This window comes from Myotis lucifugus, unplaced genomic scaffold, assembly GCF_000147115.1.
Source record: "Myotis lucifugus unplaced genomic scaffold, Myoluc2.0 scaffold_25, whole genome shotgun sequence".
Lineage (NCBI taxonomy): Eukaryota > Metazoa > Chordata > Mammalia > Chiroptera > Vespertilionidae > Myotis > Myotis lucifugus.
Window position 1 is genome coordinate 4,696,360 of NW_005871073.1, and position 19,216 is coordinate 4,715,575.

General features: G+C 38.1%; 1 protein-coding gene across 1 annotated transcript in view; it reads left to right on the plus strand.

Moving 5' to 3' along the window:
- Positions 1-13,638, plus strand: part of PTGFR (prostaglandin F receptor) — a 38,611-nt gene extending 24,973 nt beyond the window's left edge. Inside the window, exon 3 of the mRNA XM_023751762.1 lies at positions 9,611-13,638. Coding sequence (XP_023607530.1) covers positions 9,611-9,940 — 330 coding nt within the window. The 3' untranslated portion in view covers positions 9,941-13,638. The remainder of the gene's footprint in view (positions 1-9,610) is intronic.
- The last annotated feature ends 5,578 nt before the right edge of the window (positions 13,639-19,216 follow it).

Genomic DNA, 19,216 nt, shown 5'->3' on the forward strand with positions numbered 1-19,216 from the left:
GAAGGAAAATGAGAAGTATAGCTATGTAACTCCAGAGAAATAAGTTCAGAAAATTGAAAAAATATGTTAATGATCAAGAAGTTGTCTTATCTTTGTGACCAAACTGCCAGACTGACCCAAGTGTCTGCATGAAATGGAATTATTTTTAATTAGAGAGATTAAAGGTAACCCAGAGTGTCTATTGATTTCATCTTGAACTGTACTCACATCATACTTTGGAGTTAATTATACTGATTATAATCCTGGCTCAGACCCTTCTGAGCTATGTGTTCTGCATCTCAATTTGTTCACCTATAAAGAAGATATAATAAAACTGAGCCCTAATGTTACTGAAAGCAACATTACAAACTTGTGTAGTAATAAACCAGCTCTACCTGTTGGAAATTTCCCTTTGGGAAAACATGTATTTCAGGGTGGAAGTTTTACTGAAACACCTTCTGCTACAGTCCATTTTTGCTACTGACACAGTGTCGCCACCAGTCAAAGTAGTCTTTATACCACTGTTCCTAAAGCATTGTGCCTCCAGTACTACAACTGATTTCTAACTAGCTGCATTCTCTTTATTTCATAGATTAGATACTAATAATTACTTAAGTTGTCACATTTTAGATCAATATTTTTTGAGTAGAATGAAAATATCTTATGTGTCTATCATTGCCAGAGTTTAGAGCATAAGAAATATTCTGTTAGCCTAACTATGGGTTTGAGATAGGTACTCATGGCTAGAAAGAGCCAGAGTTTACAGTGTTTTCAAAAGCAGAGTTCAAAGTAAAATGACTAAAACAACTATCATAACAAGGTAGGACATAAAAGCAAACATACATATATTTTCATAACATGTTTTCTTCTTTTAAGACCTAAAAACTTTGCCTACTGATTTTTTTAAAATTTTCATCATTGCCAAAGAACAGAAATGATGGAGTAAGGAAAACAATTAGAAGTTTGGGTTAAAAAATATAAAATAAGAATTAAACATCTTGAAGACCAGTCAAAAGTCAAAAGAATGAGAGGAAAGGGACTGTTAAGATGAAAATCATGCCATTCTTTATGGGGTAGATAAGAAGAAGGAAAAAAAAGATACTGAGCTTTGTCTTAATCTATCCCTTTACATCTATGGATTAATACTTAAAAAAATACCTTTCCATTCCAGGACAGACAGCTGTCCTCCGCCCTTACATCCTTTTCACAACCATCCTTCTGAAGGTCACCTCAGTTGTGTACTACTCAACTCATCTGACTTACCTGTCAGTCACATCTGTTGTTATAGGCACATGCTATTTGGAGAAATACATTTATTAGCATGTTTCAAATTTATACCAATGAAAATATACTAATAGAAATACTGGGTGAGAGAGTGATAGGATCAGCTAGAAAGAGCACTAGACATAGGCAAGCAGAAATAGAAACCTAAAGACTTAAAAATGAAGTCTGCTGCTTGGCCAGCATGGCTCAGTGGTTGAGCATTGATCTATGAACCAGGAATTATGGTTCAATTACAGTCAGGGCACATGAGCAGGTTGTGGGCTCCATCCCCAGTTTGGGGCATACAGGAGGTAACCAATCAATGATTCTCTCATCATTGATGTTTCTATCTCTCTCTCCCTCTCCCTTCCTCTCTGAAATCAATAAATATGTACATATAAAATGTGCTCTACCAATGCCAAGGATGCCAATACATGAGTCCTTACTGCCCATATCTTGCTCTTGTCAAATCCTGACTCCACCATAATTTAGTTGGGTGACGTTGGGTTACTTAACTTCTCTGTGCCTTTGTGCCTTCATCATAAAATAGAGAAAATACTGTTTTCCTCAGAGTTGTTAACAGGATTGAATAGGGTTATATTCAGAAGTTTGGGTTAAAAAAATATAAAATTAGAACTAAATGACCTACCGAGTAACAACCAGATCACAGATCAGCAGGAGGGTGGAGCAGTGAGCTGCAAGCGGGTGGCAGAGAGCTATAGGAGGGGGCAGGGCAGCAAGCTATGGGGGTGGGGGCAGAGGGGCAGAGGGAGCTACAGGAGGGCAGGGCAGTGGGCAGAGAGCTACTGGCGCATAGATTCGTGCGCAGGGCTACTAGTCTTGTTAATAAATGTAGCCTAGCATCACTAGTCACATTACTGGGAGTAATGTAGTGAAAGATCATAGGCTTTGAAATCAGATAGACTTGGGTTTAAATTCTGCCTCTGCCACATACCAGCACTGTGACTTGGGCAAGTTAACATCTCTGTGATTTAGTTTTCTTATCTGCAGAATCGGAAAAATAGTAACCACAGTGGAAGGTTAGCCAAGATGAAGTGGGTTGATAAATACATTTATAAAGTACTGACATGCCTTTTCCCTTCCCTTCCCCCTACCCTTCTTTGAAGACACAGTGGGGTAAAGAACTTTCATTGTTTCTACTACGCCTAAGGCACCCCAATGGACCACCCCTGAGGCTGGAGGTGTCAGATACTGACAGAGATACTCTACAGCCAGCAGTAGGTGGACCAAAGCTTCTCTAAAGTTAAATGAAGCTAATTGATTAGTCAGCGAGTTTAACAGTAGTTGAATCTAACAAATTATTATGGAGAAGATTCAGGAGGGCAGAAGTCCTTTAGCCAAGATAAAGACCTCTAAGACAGAGAAGTCTGGCTGTAGCTCCTTGAATATACTCCTTCCATATCCTGGCCCCCACTCCCTTCTGGGATCTGACCAGGTGGGAATCTCTGCACCTGTCTCTCCTTTTCACCTTTCCCAGTTATTCTCAATTTTGACCAGAGATCACAACCCTTCCCTAAGGACAGTAAAGGCTTTGGGGGAGATGTTTGACACACCACCTTAAAAGAATTAAAAATTTAAGACTCATTTTCCTTTAACCTTAGTAAATGAGCACTTGGGGGTAGACTAGAGATGAATGGTCTCAAAAAGTCCGAGGCATTCCTTAAGACATGGATTCACACAAGTTTTCTTTCACATATGTCATAGGGTTGTTATGAGGATTAGTTGACCTAATAGAAAGAAGAACCTCCCTAGCATAGAGAAATACTCAGTTCCAGCGTTTGTTGCTATTATTCGTGACCGAGTGTCTCACTCTTAGGTAGTACAGTGTGGTGCTCTGGTTTAAAGGAGACTTACTGCCTTTCCCATGATTCAGGATCCCATACCTCCTTGAATGTCTGGTTCTTGAGAATTGGTGCTAGCCTGTGAAAGAGTCGCTATTGTTCTCATTCAGTTATGAGGAATCTACTTTCATTGGAACTCAGTACAATCACTATTTGGTCTGTAGACCAGATAGTTTTTAAAAACTTTATTGTTGAAAGTATTCATATCTTTTGATTGTATTCACTTTATATTTTTTTATTTTTTTCCTTAAATCACCACATGCAGCATAACATATAAATGTTATTTATTTTTAATGTTTATTATTTTGGTATTCTGGGATAAATGACTATATTTTATTCCCTTGAAAAGTGTCATAGAAAGAAATTGCAATAGTATTTTGTAAGGATTAGCAGCAGAGAACCATGGACAGTTATTCCAAGGAGTTCTGGCATACAGTTTCCCAATAAACAGACTCAAAAATAGTGCAGGTCTGGGAGAAGGGACTAGAATAGCAAATGAAAATACATGGATCCTATGCATGAACCTTCTCTAGAAAGATTAATTTTTTGGTTTTTCGGGTATTATACATCTTTGTCCCCTATGAATTGTTCAGTTTAATTTTAATTTTTATTTTACACATCATTTTCTCAGTGATCATGAAGGGGCAAAGAGGCATATAAAGTGTTAGATTGGGAATGTCCAATTCTGAAGGGAGTGGTTTTACACTGCATGTCCTGTTTTCTTGTTTCTTTGCAACTTTCAAAGTCTTTGGGCAGAGACAGGAATGTGTTGTCGTTTTGGTCATTGGTTAAGCCTCCACCAACAAATCCAGCCGGGAAAAGTCTATTTGCACAACTCTTTGGATTTGGAACACTGAGGTATAGTTTGGGGTGGGCAACATTTCACAGCTGTTGAAAAATTGTGGAATAAGAATTACCATACCCCTTTGTGCTTTTATTCCTCCCTATTATAATATTTCTGTCTTAACTCTGAATCATTCATCATGTGAAAAATATGTAGTTTTAGTGAGTATGCAATAAGTGGGAAATGACTGAACTATTATTACCATCTATATTCAACAATGTAGACATGTATATAATTTAGGTATGAAAAAAGCTCATAGTTGAAAAGATATATCCATCAGACCCTCTGCATTTCAATTTGTTAACTGTTTTCTTTTCTAAGCCTATTATTCTGGAGTTGCACAAGAGTATGCTTTTTTCTGAAGGTTCTTGTAGTCACTGTTGCAGAGATGAAATAATCTTTTGCAAAAATAAACACGATTAAGTTAAATCACCACAAATATGTTTAAGTCTGAGAGTCATGTGTTGAATTGAGGTGGATTTGGTGATTTGTATGATGTGCCTTTTCCAAAATTGCCATAGAAGTTAAAATAAAATGACATTTCTCATTTGCTAATACTCAGAGGTGCTGTGACAGTAGTTATCCAAATTAACACACAGATTAAAGTTCTCACATGGAGATGTAACAGAATGGTCTTTTGGCAAAGCTTCCAGATGGACCTTTTTGATCATCCAGGAAGGCTGGAATGTAATCACATAATCACAATTAGTCCCTACCTCTGTGATTATTCAAGTGCCAAACCTAAAGAGCAGTCTGTGGATGATAATGTTATAAGGGGCTATAACTTGTAAATCAGTGAATTATACTTCAGTGTGCTCTTTCAGTCCCCAAATAACGGTCCCTGAATTAGTCTTCTATGATGACAGAAAGGAGGAAAGGAATGGTCTGGCTCTTGGAATAAGATAACTACGTGTGAAAACACCTGCCTAGGTGAGACCATGTATAATTGTCATAGAAATTGTTTGTGTGAAAATAGAGGTTGATAACCTAAATAATGGTTTTGTACCTGAACAAGTTGGACATTCCACCAGATATGGTTTTGATTATACATTCATTTAAATTTCCATAAAAAGAGTGCCAAGGAGAAATTCAGACAGCCTGCAGTAGAATCGCCAGAAATTCAAAATTAGTCAAATCTGAATAACTGAAGTTTTGATGTACTACAAAAATTTCAAAAAAAAGTACACCTTTTATTGATCACATAGGGATCATGTACCAGTAAATAGCCTTGCCTGTGATATATTTTACATGCCTTTATTATTTACAACACCATAATTTTGCTTTTGCCAGTCTTGCCTCATAGGGCCTTTGTTCATTCAACAAATATCAACTTCCCTACTGTCTTCTCGTTGCTGGGGCTGCAGAGAAACAATCAGACAAAAATATGCTTTCAAGAGTATATTTTAGTGTGAGAGATCAAAATGAGAAATAGATAAAATAAGCAAAATATATCTTATGTCAGATAGGATTTCTCTAAATATTCATCCCTGCATCACTAGCATCTAGATGGTATCTGGACACAGTAGACACTCAAAAACGACTCCCTGCTGTATTGGTTTACCTTTATGACTACGCAAAGGGACCGAAGCATAATTCTTGATTTACCATTGCTTTTCATTATGAGCAGGCACTGGGGTCCTCATACTGACTAAAAGATATACAGATGTAAGAGAAGGGATGATGGAATAACTTCCAGAATGAATCTTTAGTGAACATGAGCTCTGTTATCTATGAGTAAAGTAGCCTGGCAGATTCATTCATATTACAACCTTAACCATTGACATATTGTATTATATGGCCTAAATGAATGTAGATTTTATTGCAAGTGTTATCTATTTCATTCTTTGCAATTGGCAATGAACATAAACTTTTCTTTCCATGCAATTCTTTGACCTCGGTATTTCTTTCTTATCTTAGTTTTTAGTGTCTTAGAGGTATCATCAATTAATTGATTTTTTCCATAGAATATTTGAGCATTTGGCCCTGTCCACTTCTCAGTTAGAGTTCTAATCATTAACAAAGATGAACAATTGTAACATGCTAAATTCCAAAGACAGATCTTTCAGAGAATTACACGTAATAATTCAATGTACCAGGTCGCTCTTGGGAACTAGAGGAAAGGCTGTGCCTGTGATGAGAATATGCACATGATTCTCTAGAATACAAGGTCATGTGTGCTGGCCAGAGAAGAATGATTTCAAGGCTTGTGTGGTGACTATTGACAGAGCCCAGGAGAAATGGCAGGTTTTCCTCATTCTTACCCCAGTTCCCTCACTTCTTTCTGCCAGTCTTATCAGGGATTGAATTTTTCAGGCAATTCTGCGGCACCTCACACACACACACACATACACACACACACACACACAAAGACATTCATAAATATTTCACATTAGTTCTAATTCTTTAGTACCATAGTATATTTCAATAAATTACTTGGGGAAAAAGCACAAATTACAAACGAAATGCATAATCTATATAAAATATTAATAAATTAAGGGCAAACCAAAGGAGAAAATAAAAATCCTGTTATTCTACTATCTAGAGTTTACCAATGGAAACACTGACATATACTTCAGTCTTTTTCCTATGCATGCGCAAAATTACATATGTGTGGTGTTTTGTGTTTTTTTTTTCTTCAAAATTGGAATCACACAATCAATGCAGCTTGGTAACTTGCTTTTAAAAACTTTAATACTGGATCACAAACATTATTGCTTGCATATTTTTTCATTATGTGAAATTACCATAATTTATCTTTTGTTGGATACATAGGTTGTCCCAAATTTTCAATGATATACTATTGTCAATAATGTACTACTGATCCTTCTTTTACATAAATACTCCACCCACATCTTTGATGCTGTCTAAAGGATTGGTGCTTCTCCCAGCCAGGCAGGCAGCCCTAGAGCAACCTCTCTTCCAGGCTGGGCTGGGGGTGGAAGGAGGGAGAGAGAGTGAGAGTAAATGCCAGGGCACTGTCTGGTGTTCTGGAGAAGAGCTTGGACTTTGGCTTGTCTCAGCAGAGGACTCAATGTCTGCAGAGGAGAGAGGAGAGTAAGAGAAATGCATGCCTTGTAACTCAGCCATTTTATCCTTTTTTAAAAAAATCATTTTTATTTGTTTATATTTTTAAAAAATATATTTTATTGATTTCAGAGAGGAAGGGGGAGAGAGAGATGAAACATCAATGATGAGAGAGAATCATTGATCGACTATCTACTGCAGGATCGGAAATCGAGCCTGCAACACAGGCATGTGCCCTGACCATGGAATCAAACTGTGGCCTCCTGGTTCATAGGTCAACGCTCAACCATTGAGCCAGGCCGGCTGGCTGGGCATAACTCAGGCAATTTTAAATTTGCCAATCTCTCAACCAGGCCCCAGCTGTTTCATGCAATTTACACTGACCATCTTTGTTCCCATACATGCAGAGCAGCATCTTGACTGGGCTCTGGGATACTCAGGAACATATCTAGTCAGTAATAGAAAATACATTCATTTAATACTTATGAGGCAAGAAAAATATTTATTCATTCATCTTGAACACCCTCCCCCACCAAACTTAGCAAATAGATTATAAGTTCCATGAGGGCAGGCATGTATCTACTTGTCTGCCATTGAATCCTTAATGCCTAGCACATTGACTAGCACAGAGCAGAGAATCAATACATACTCGATGAGTAAAGAAAAAATATTAGCGACATTATCTCAATCCAACTGCCAATTGGGTCTTGGCCCTGCTTTCTTATAAAGGAAACTGGGCCCATATAGGTTTACTTCTTCAATCCTATTGGCTAACTTAGGGAGCAGTAGTCTGTACTTGACCCAGGTACTGGGGACTGTGCTTTTTTGTGTGTGTTGAAACTTGCTTAATCTTATTTAAAGACAGAATCTTTAGGCCTGCTGTTTGATACATTATTCTCCTGGGAAATGAACCCAATGGGAAAGAACCATTTTCCTCAGGATCTGCATGGTCTTTATAAATCCTTTACTAGTGGATACTGTTGTATTAACATTTTAAGCTTCAAAATATTAGACTATTGTGATGGATGACCAGATTTCTCCGATGACTTCTAGAAATAGCCTCAATTAATAAAATAATAAAATTTTATTCATTCCAACACTTACTGTGCACACCCCGGGTGTTAGCTTTGTTCTGGATATCAGAAATGAATATAGAAGAAGAGATGCTCATAGATACACATGTAAGTGCATAATTATCCTGCAGTGTCATAAATGACCTGACATATAGCAGGGACTTTATTTATAATTGGGTAAGTACAGGGCGCTCTAGGAGCACAAAGGAGAAAGCTACTTGCTAATTCATCCCCGTGAAGCTAGGGGAGATTTCATGGAAGTGAGCTTAGTTTTCGATGGGGTTTGAAGGATGGACATGAGTTCATCAGGCAGAAAAGCGGGGGTAGCAGTTTAAAACAAAGAGAGTCACACAAGGAAAAACGCAGAAGGGCATGGTGCATCTGGGACAAGTGAAGCCTTCACAGAGGTTGGAGCATAGCGTATTTGCAGGGAGATTGACTGTAGAGGTGCACTTCAGATGCATAATCAGGGAGCCAGCTAAAGAGTAGCTTGTACTTTGTTGTGTAAATAATGAAGGTGTTGACAAGGAACATTTATCCTTCAACCATTAGTATCATCAGGCCCAATTAAGACATTTCCTTCTGATAGAGGTCCATTAAGAAGACCAAGAAGACTTGATTTTCTTCTCATTTGGGTTTTAGACTTTGTTACATCCTCTCTTTATCCTGGAGGCGTAATGGTCTAAGCGCTCCTTAATTTTCCAGTTTCACCTTTTGTTCATTTATTTGTTTCTATACCCAAATTCTTTTCAACAATTGTTTGTTCTGCAGATGTTTAGTTAGAAGCCAAAGCTGGGCTCAGTGATTAGACCAGATCTAACATGCAGTGGGGACTGTTTATGGAATTTATTCCACAGTATGGTCTCTTTTTCATCATAGGCAGTCAGAAAATGAACACATGAGACCAAAATCTACATCAAATCTGAATAGTAGTACAGAGGGGAACTCATTTCCTCAAAGCCCTTAGAAAATTCCGTAGTATTTTTTGGGATGTTTTAGCCAAGTTAAGGTTATGAGAGATGTAGAAAAGGGAAAATGAAATAGAAGACCTTGGTATCATTGTAGTTACCAAGAAGAAAATTCTAAAAGTAACATTTCAGAAAAATATGATAGGCCGGGTACAAGTTAATATCAGATACTCTAAATTTATTTTGAAAACTCCTATGTATAGTTAGCTATACTTTGGCTTAATTACACAAATACATTTTTTTCTTTGAAATATACAAATGTGTGTTGGCTTTGAACTTACTATTCTCAGAACCGCCAGTTACTAGTATCAGAGTTTGCCCTCTAGGGTCTTTCTATTTGTGTAGATTTGACTTACCATATAAGTTATCATTTTTGCAGTTCTGATGTCAATTTCAATTCAAAGGGTTCAGATGTATGCATCAATGTTTCTGCCATTGTTCATTTCTTTTTGTCAGTATTTTGTAAAATAACATCCCATTGTGGAAGGTGAAATGAATAGCCTGTAACATAGCTAGTTATGTTAAAAAAATAAAAACAAGAAAACTGTAGGACTGAGAAAATGTCTATCAACTGATTTCCCTTGTTTTTTTTTGCAGCTGACGATGGCCAACATTGGAATAAATGGAAATCATTCCAAGGAGACCTGTGAAACAACACTTTTTGCTCTTCGAATGGCAACATGGAATCAAATTTTAGATCCGTGGGTGTATATTCTTCTACGGAAGGCAGTCCTTAAGAATCTCTACAAGCTTGCCCGACGCTGCTGCGGCGTGCATGTCATCAGCTTACATATGTGGGAGCTTAGCTCCATTAAAAATTCCTTAAAGGTTGCTGCGATTTCTGAGTCACCGGTTGCAGAAAAAGTAAATCAGCAATCACCTAGTTTAATAGGACAGCAAGTCAGTGTAGGTATGGGACAAAATTAAGAAACGTTTTGGCAATATTTTAATTAATTGGATAACTTTTTAAAGCCTAACTGGAATATTCCGGCCTCAGCAAGTAGTTTGGGGGGCACTTTGGTCAGATTCAGCTTTTGAAATTTGTAAAATTAACTGTTTAATTACACATTTTCACTTTGTTTTGTCAACTTCAGATAAACGCAATGAAATAATGCCATGGAAGTCAAATTGAAAACAATTTTGGGCTTACCTGGGTTATTTCCTGCTTTTGGAATGAGTGACTCTGTTGAGTCCTAAAGCATTCACTTGACCTGTTTGCCTAAGAGCATCTTAAAACTACCTGCACCATGAAATGGCTATTTGGGGTCCCTGCTCCGTAGCTGTTCCTTATAGACTAGGCTTCATGAAATGAAGCGCTCTTGATTTTTGATCTGGCCTCATCCTGTGACCTCAGCCAATATAGGTATGGTCATGTCACATGAGAATCACCATGGCTTATTATAATGACCTCTGTATACACCAGGTGTGGCTGTCAGGTTGCCTGGTCTTGCGAGCCTGTTTAGAATGAGCCTATCTTTGTCATATTTGACAAATGTGACTGCTTGCATTGGTTATTATGAAGGCGAGTGGTTTTCTTGGTAAGTTGTAGATTTGCCTAGTTTTCAAATAATCACCCTTTTCTCTGAAAATATTCTAGTGCAAATAAATAATTTTTAGAGAAACAAAGGCTCTGTCTTAGCACATATGGAGGCGATTTGCACTATCGCAGTTCCTGAGAAGCTCTGCCATGGATCATGCAAACGGAACTTCAACCCAGTGGTAGGTGCAAAGAAGCTTGGCAAAGGCACTATATTCTGAGCCGTCATTTCTGTGTCAGAGAACAAGAGAAGCACAATTTATATATAAATATACAAAGACAATCTACAGGTAGTGTGTTTTTGCTTTCCACTTCTCTCTCTCTCTCTCTCTCTCTCTCTCTCTCTCTCTCTCTCTCTCTTTCTCTCTCTCTCTCACACACACACACACACACACACACCCCAAAGAACATCAAAAATTTCTGTTGAAAGCAGCTTCATTAAATCTGTAAGACAGAATCTTCTAAAGCTGGAGCTACCAGTGTTAAAGGGAGGATTGGCAATCAGCCAGGCATTTGGAGCTCATTACAATGGTTAACCAAGAGATCAAGGGGTAATAATCTTTCCCCAAATTTCTCATGAATACTTTAGACTTTTTCTTCACTTGTTTGTATAATTCAACCCATGGAGTTTTAGTAATCCTTCAAAAAGTCCTGGGTCCATCAGAGCATAGGCAGGTAGTTCTGCTTTATCACAGAACTGTAAAAGAATTCATTGTCTTCATTAACTGGGGTATGTTTTAAAATTAATCTTTCCTGTGATACTGATTTCAGATTCTCCAGGAAATTTGTGCAGTTCAACTAGACTTAAATTACATTCACAGGTTTTTGCTTTTGATTGGTAATGTACATTGGAAGTTATTGTCTACTTTTGTGAATTTTGGAAAATTCTCACGAATAAGTTAAAATAAATTAAGCAAATAGTCTCACTGAAGACTTAAAGGCAAGCATTTTTTTCAGTGAATTTAAAGGGAAACACATATATACACACTGACACATATATTCTCAATTTAAGACTAGTAAATGATTAATCATACAAATTTAGTTTATTCTCATTTATAGAGCACACAGTAGATGCTCGATAAATACTTGGCTAATTAAATCACAAGAATTCTTGGTATGACATAAGCATGGAATTGCAAAAATTTTGTACATTTTTAATTTAAATTGGCAATGACATGTTTATCGTGAGATACATGTGCATATATTTGTGTATGTATATGTATCTCCAGTGTATATGCTTTAAAAAAGCCATTGCAATTTATGATTGCTGTTATATTATACAAATGTTCTCTTGTGTTTCAAGAGGACTTAAAGCCCAGAAGAACTCTGAGATGGTTCAGAGATGATATCTATTTCTTACAGCTGCTTAAGAGCGTGGGTGTCCTGTGAACCGAGGCACAGGGAACCAAAGCTCCATCCTTCTTCCTTATGCTGGGTAGGAGGCTGCAGCGACCTGGGAGAGGTGTGAGGGGGAAACTCATTCAGAGTTCCAGTCCTCTTTTCCTTGAGACTTCTTCTAATCGCATGGCATCATTGTTGTTCTATTGCTGTGATGCCACCCTGGCCACTGTGTATCTCTATGGAGAAGATACGAGGACATGACCGTATGTGGAAATGCAGGAACATGCAAGGTTTGGGAAGTGACAGGGGACTCACTCTGTGCATATCCTGGAAGGATTATCTATATTATTTGAGCACAGGTTCAGGACAACTAAAGTGTTTTTATGATGATGCTAAATCCAAGAAGTAGACACCAAAAATTGGAAATAAGTTTAGTAAAAGAAAATACGTTTACATTGTTTTCGGCTTCCGCCCAAGGAAATGAAGTGAATACAACCATGTGCATATCTGACTTCAGAATTTTATTCCTGTTATTATGCATATTTCAGTGTAGTTAGTAATTTATTGTATTATGAATAATAGAGTGGAGCATATAACTTTCATATAAATGTTCAAAGTGGAAGCATATTTGTTCAGATTACTAGACATAAATAGTACAAATAATGTTCAACCAGTTTACCAATTTTGACTTTTCAAGCCCTGTTTTAAAATTCATAATTAGACCAGAGTAACTGAATTTCCCTTGTCATTGAGTAAAGTAGTATCTAAGCAACTTATATTATTTGTCATCTTATTTCTGGGGAATTATATTATTATGGGCAAATGACTTGAAAGTGCCAAGCTTTTCCTGAGGTTAATGAAGTCTTAAAAAAATAAGACCAAAGAAAGAAAAAGAATCCAATAGAAAATGGGTTTTTATAATTATGAATACAGAGCCAGATAATGCTGACTCATAATTAGCCATGGATGTGTCCCCAACACCAGACTTTTTACTGGTGGATTTAACTCGGTGATAGAAATATGATTTTTAATTTTTTTCTAAAGGCAGAAACTTGCTTCTACTTATCTGTATTGCAAAAGTGGAAGATACTTTAAGGTTCACACACACACACACACACACACACACACACACATCTATGTAACAAATGGTCTTGTTTGCCCATTTTCAGACTTAAAAAGAAAAACATGCCTTAGTTGTGTGTCTAATCTTAGAACCCAAGTAAGAGCACTTGTTTAATACATAGAGTGAACTTTCTGTAAAACTTGCTCGCTACATTCATCTGTATCGTCATCATTGCTCCAAATTAATAAACTGCCTAAGGTCAAATACATAGAATGTAAATACACGTTTTCTTACTTCTTCATCTGGGTGTCAGAATATTTTACCACCTAGTAAGTAATGTTGGACTTCAACTTGTTACTGACATAACTTAGATGAATGTCTTATGTGAATAAATGTACTTTGTGCTCTTCAGACTTGTTGGATTGTGTAAGGGAGTAGCTACTGATATGCATATTTTGTGGCTTGCATTAGAGTGCCACTCATAATTTTCATGTGTTGACCAGTTTAAAACTTCAAACAAATGATTTTATAATAAACTTGGACTGGTATTTATCAAGAGTGGTTATTTTTTAGGAAAGTCATATAAAAGTTGGAACTCTTGAAACTAAACTCCCATTTTTATTTGCTATGCCAGTGATTTTCAACCATTTTTATCTCATGGCACACATAAACTAATTACTAAAATTCTGTGGCACACCAAAAACTATTTTTTTTTGCCTATGTGACAAAAAATAGGAATAATTTTGATTCATTCACACTGGACAGCTATCGTGTTGGCACTTGTCACTTTTTTTTCCTAAGAGGTCAGTGCCCCTGACTAAATAGTCAGGATTACATGTTTTCAGAATTCTTGTGGCACACTGGTTGAAAATCACTGTGCTATGAGATGGAAAGAAATTAAACTTGTTTTCCGTTATTATCTTTATCCATCTTCTACCCACCCCTCTGTGATATCATCTTTCTTTTTCCTATCTCACCTGACCTAGGTAGGTCATACTTATAATGGGAATCTGGTCATTTCCATAACACAGTGACCTAGAAGTATCAGGATAGCTAAGATATATTTGTGATAACACCCCCAAAGTCTCAGTGCCATAAATCCACACATGTTTGTATCTTACCTACGGGAACTCTGCTCATTGTAATCCCTCAGAGACCTCAGGAGACAAAGCAGCTGCCACAGTATAGGTAGCCGTTTGCCATGCTACAGGGGACAAGGCGGCATGGTGCATCATGCCCTGGCTCATAGAGCTTCCACCTGGAGGGAACGCATATTACTTTTGCTCACACTTCTCTAGCCAAAGCAAGTGATATGGCCCTACCCACTTCAAGGGGGACAGGGAAATGCAATATGACATGCCCAGGAGAAGAGCTGAAAATAATTGGTGGACAGCACTGATTTCTATGTTGGGTAAAATTTTTTTTTCCATTCATGCCTTCCTAATATAGTTCAAACTGGAACCACATGTGTTTGTCTTTTTAAAATTTGTTATTATTTAGGAGCATCATTGGATGAAAACCTTTAGGACTCATTCCTCTTAAGTATCTATCTATATAAAAGCCCAAGCGACTGTCGCAACCGAAACAACTGAACGGACGACTGAACAGGCTGTGTGGGGCTACCAGGCCGGCAGGGGGGTTAGTGTGGGATGACCAAATGACTGAGCAGTGGGCTGCGTGGAGCAACCAGGCTGTCAGTGGGGGAGGGCAGTGAGGGGTGACCAAATGACTGAAAAGCAGGCTGTGTGGGATGACCAGGCCGGCAGGGGGACAGTTGGAGGTGACCAGGCCGGCTGGGGGGGGGCAGTTAGAGGCAATTAGGCAGGCAGGCAGGTGAACAGTTAGGAGCCAGTGGTCCTGAATTGTGGAAGGGATGTCTGACTGCCGGTTTAGGCCTGATCCTAAGGGGTCCTGATTAGAGATGGTGCAGGCTGGACTGAGGGGACCCCCTGTGCACGAATTTCGTGCACTGGGCCTCTAGTCTATAAAGAAAAGGCAGAATGAATGCTACGTACATGCCTTCTATGCTGTTTGCAATTAATAGACATTTTAGATGATAAAAAACCACTATAAAATAAAGAGTGAACAACTTGGTTCTTAAAAATGAGAGAGAAGTGAAACATTCCTATATAATGCCCATGCATTGCCTAGTTGCAGTATTGTCTGAAATTGTTGCCTTTCTAATAAATAAAGATGTTTGAAATATAATTTTGTCTTTGCACTTTCAGTTTCCTTGTGATAGAAATATGTGTACCTTGATATACCCCATGCCACTGAAGTCAAGTAAACTGTCAGAAAACCTGAGGACTTTAAGAGCACCGGAACAAGATTAAACTACTTTCCCCCTCTTATTCTCCAAGTGAGAACAGCCCCTTCGTTTCGAACCAAATCATGACAGTAAAGGAAGTAAATCAGAATCTTGGCTAAAATTAGATCTTGCTAATCTGGAGCTGTAAGTTTATGTATCAAGTGTTCTGTTTAAGTTTCCACAGAGAGTTACTGCAAAGAATTTCTGCATGTCATATTGAATTTCTGCAAGAATAGCAACTAAAAGTAATATGAAAAAGATATGACATGCAATTATGAGAATGTAGCCTGAAGATCTTGATGTTATCAAGCAATCTCATACTTGCTAAAGTATATTATTTAGTTAATCTAGATAGTTTATGAAAGAATAGTGAAAATACCATTTGGCATACATCTTATTCTTAAAAAACTGAAGGCAGAATTATTGAAATCTAAGAGAAATACATTTTGGATTTGGAGTATATTTTACATTTCTACTTATAAAAGGATATACATTCAGTCTTCGTGTTTCATATTTAATTTAATTTGAATTAATTTCAGTATTTGATTGGTAAAATCCAAATTAACAAAATACCTCCAGTGTTACCCAAAACATTCAATAAAACTTGAAAAAATACTCTGTTGTCATCATGTGAACTTTCCCACATTAAATGAGGCAATACTACACACTACTACACACCAATATAATTTTAGTTTAAAAACAAAGATCATACTAGATGTGCTGTTGTGTTCTGCACGTTTTTAGTTCCTGTCAATTCATACAGAATATCCTTTTCAACAGCTGAATAGTATTACATACTTGGACAACTTTCTTTGAAGGAGAGTTGCTTTGGTTTCTAGTTACTTGCTGCTTTCAAATAATGGTATTTGCCATAACCGGTTTGGCTCAGTGGATAGAGCGTCGGCCTGCTGACTGAAAGGTCCCAGGTTCGATTCCGGTCAAGGGCATGTACCTTGGTTGCGGGCACACCCCCAGTGGGGGGTGTGCAGGAGGCAGCTGGTTGATGTTTCTCTCTCATCAATGTTTCTGACTCTCTATCCCTCTCCCTTCCTCTCTGTAAAAAAATATATATATATATAAAAAAAAAATAATGGTATTTGTTCCCAAAGAATGCCATTTCAAGATGAACAAGATGAACGTCCTGACAGCGTCTTTTCATGTATGTGTTTTGTGGAATTGGAGGGGGAGGGAGGAGTTAAGGTATGCTCATTTTCATTGTTGATATGTGCTGCTAAATTGTGCAATGTGCGCTCCCATTCTCTTCTAAGAGAAAACGCCCTATTCCTGACATCACCCACTGTGTATTTCCGTAATCTTTTCATTGTCACTGATCTGATTGGAAAAAATAAATCATATTTACGTCATTTGTTGTTATGTTACTTGTATTTCACATTGCTAATGAAGTTGAGCTTCTTTTCATACTTTTGTTAGTCATTTGCCCTTCTTCTGCATATTTCCTGTTCCTGACCTTTATCCATTCTTAATATGTTAATTTTTTTTTACTGACTTACGGGAATACTGGGCATATTAAGGATATTATCTCAGTCTTTTCGGGTTCCTGGACCCAATTCCAGTGTGCGTGTGTGTGTGTGTGTGTGTGTGTGTAGGGGAGAGGGGGTCCCCCTATACCAATAAACAATTCTTGGACACCCTGCATCAGATTCCATAGGTTAATTGTTCAGTCTTCCGGGACTGTTTCTTCTCCCTGGTCTCCCAGCTTTTCAGATGCCAGCTGCTCTTACTTCTACATCTGACTAACTGGCTATAGATGGAGGTTCCAATGATCCCCCAACTTAGAATGCCAATCGAAAGTCCAGGTTGTTATCTGTACTGGCTATAAATCTGAGATTCCCACAACTCCTTCCTTATATTCAATTAATTTGCTGGAAAAACTTGCAGAACAAGATTGCTGGTTTATTGTAAAAGAATATAACTCAGTAACCACCAGATGGAGGAGATGCAAAAGGCAAGGTTCATAGGAAGGGGTTGCAGAGATTCTCTTCCCTTCTCTCTGGGCTCACCACTCCATGCACCTGCATGTGTCTATCAACCCCGAGGTTCTCTGAACCTCATCCTTTTGGGTTTTTATGGAGGTTTCATTACCTAGGCATGGTTGATTAAATTACCGATCACCAGTGATTGAACTCCATCTCTGGCTACTCTCCCCACCCTGAAGATGTGGGGGTGGGACTGAAAGTTCCAACCCTCTAATACCAATGGTTTCTCCATTAGCAAAAGATACCGTTATAACTCTCAACACTTATGAAAGCCCAAGGAATTTGGAACCTGTGAGTCAGGAATTTTGGAGGAAGACCAAATATGTATGAGAAATATATTTTGGTTATCTTAATGACCCAATATATATGACAGATGAATCACAATATTACATTTAGCTTGGGCTGCTATAGCAAAATACCATAGACTAGGTGGCTTACTAGTAAATAACAGAACTTTATTTCTTACATTTCCGGAGGTTAGGTCTAAGATTAGGTACTTGGTGAGGGCCCTCTTCCTAGCCATCTTCTTGCTGTATTTTTATGTTGCAGGGAGTGAGAGAGAGTTGTTTCTTCTTCTAAGGCACTGATTCCATCATGAAGATCCTGTCCTCATGACCTTATCTAAACCTAATCACCTCCCAAATGTCCCGTTTCCCAATACCATCACATTGTGGAGTATATGCACATCCTTATACCTTAAACATATACACTGTGTGTGTGTGGGGGGGGGGCACAATTTAGTCTAAAGTTGTTATTCACACTTAATTTTTTATATATGTTACAAATACTTTTCTTTCAGGGTACCATTTTCTTCTGCATTGAAGGGGTCTTTCACCATACAAGTATTTTTACTTGGGCGCAAAATTAATCTTTTATGAATTCATTGTTTTATTTCTTGTTTAAACACACTTTTTGCCACTGGAATAAGCATTTCTGGAGGCCCCCATGGGAGGATGAGAGGGGGTAGAAAGCTTTGTATGCGTGGAATTACATCCCTCAGTTCTAAAGTCCCATTTCCCTTAATCCACTCCTAGAAGAGGTGCAGCAGGGGACTCAGCAGAGCAAGAAGCAAAGCCAGTGTCCAGTTTCCATTCCATGGCAGAGCTTGGTCTGGTGTAGCCTCAAGCTAGTTAAGTCCATCACTCCGTCATCTGTTGGGCCCACATGTCTGTGGGCCACGTGCACAAATTCAGGGGAGCCAAGAGAGCACACCCGCTGCAACAAGAGTCCTAAGAGTCCCACATGGACCGCAAGGCAAGAGAGGGGACTCCTTTATTTAGGAGCTTAAGTATCCCAAATATTTCTGTGCTTTCAGTGGCCACGCCTACTCTGGCCCATGACCTGTTCCCAGATGTGACTGAGGCAAGTTCCTTTCCTACATCACCCAGACTTCACTGGGCATGCCGCTAATACTTGCCCTTCCCTATGCTACTTTCCAGTTATTCATAAGTTTATCACATCGGTATCATCAAGACATGGCCTTTGAATTATGTTTCTAGTAAAGAACGTACTGTTAGGCAATGCTATTTTTTTCTTTTTTCCTATATGCCTTCTGTGACCAACAACAGTTTCCAGATGGTTAAGTGAATTAATTAGAAGGTGTATTAGTTTTCCAGGGCTGCTATAACAGAGTAGTACAGACTGAGTGGCTTAAACAACAGGGGTTTATTTCCTCACAATTCTGGAGGTTAGAAGTCTGAGATCAAGGTGTCAGGACGGTTGATTTTTTTCTGAGTCCGATCTCCTTGTATAATAGATGGCTGTCTCTTCCCATGGCCTTTTGTCTGTATCTAATTTCCTCTTTAAACAAGGACACTAGTCATATTGGATTAAAGCCGCTCTAGTGACCTCATTTAACCTCAGTTACCTCTTTAATAATCCTATCTCTAAATTCAGTCACTTTCTGAGAAACTGGGGGTTATGACTTAAACATAAGCATTTTGGAAAGGCACAATTT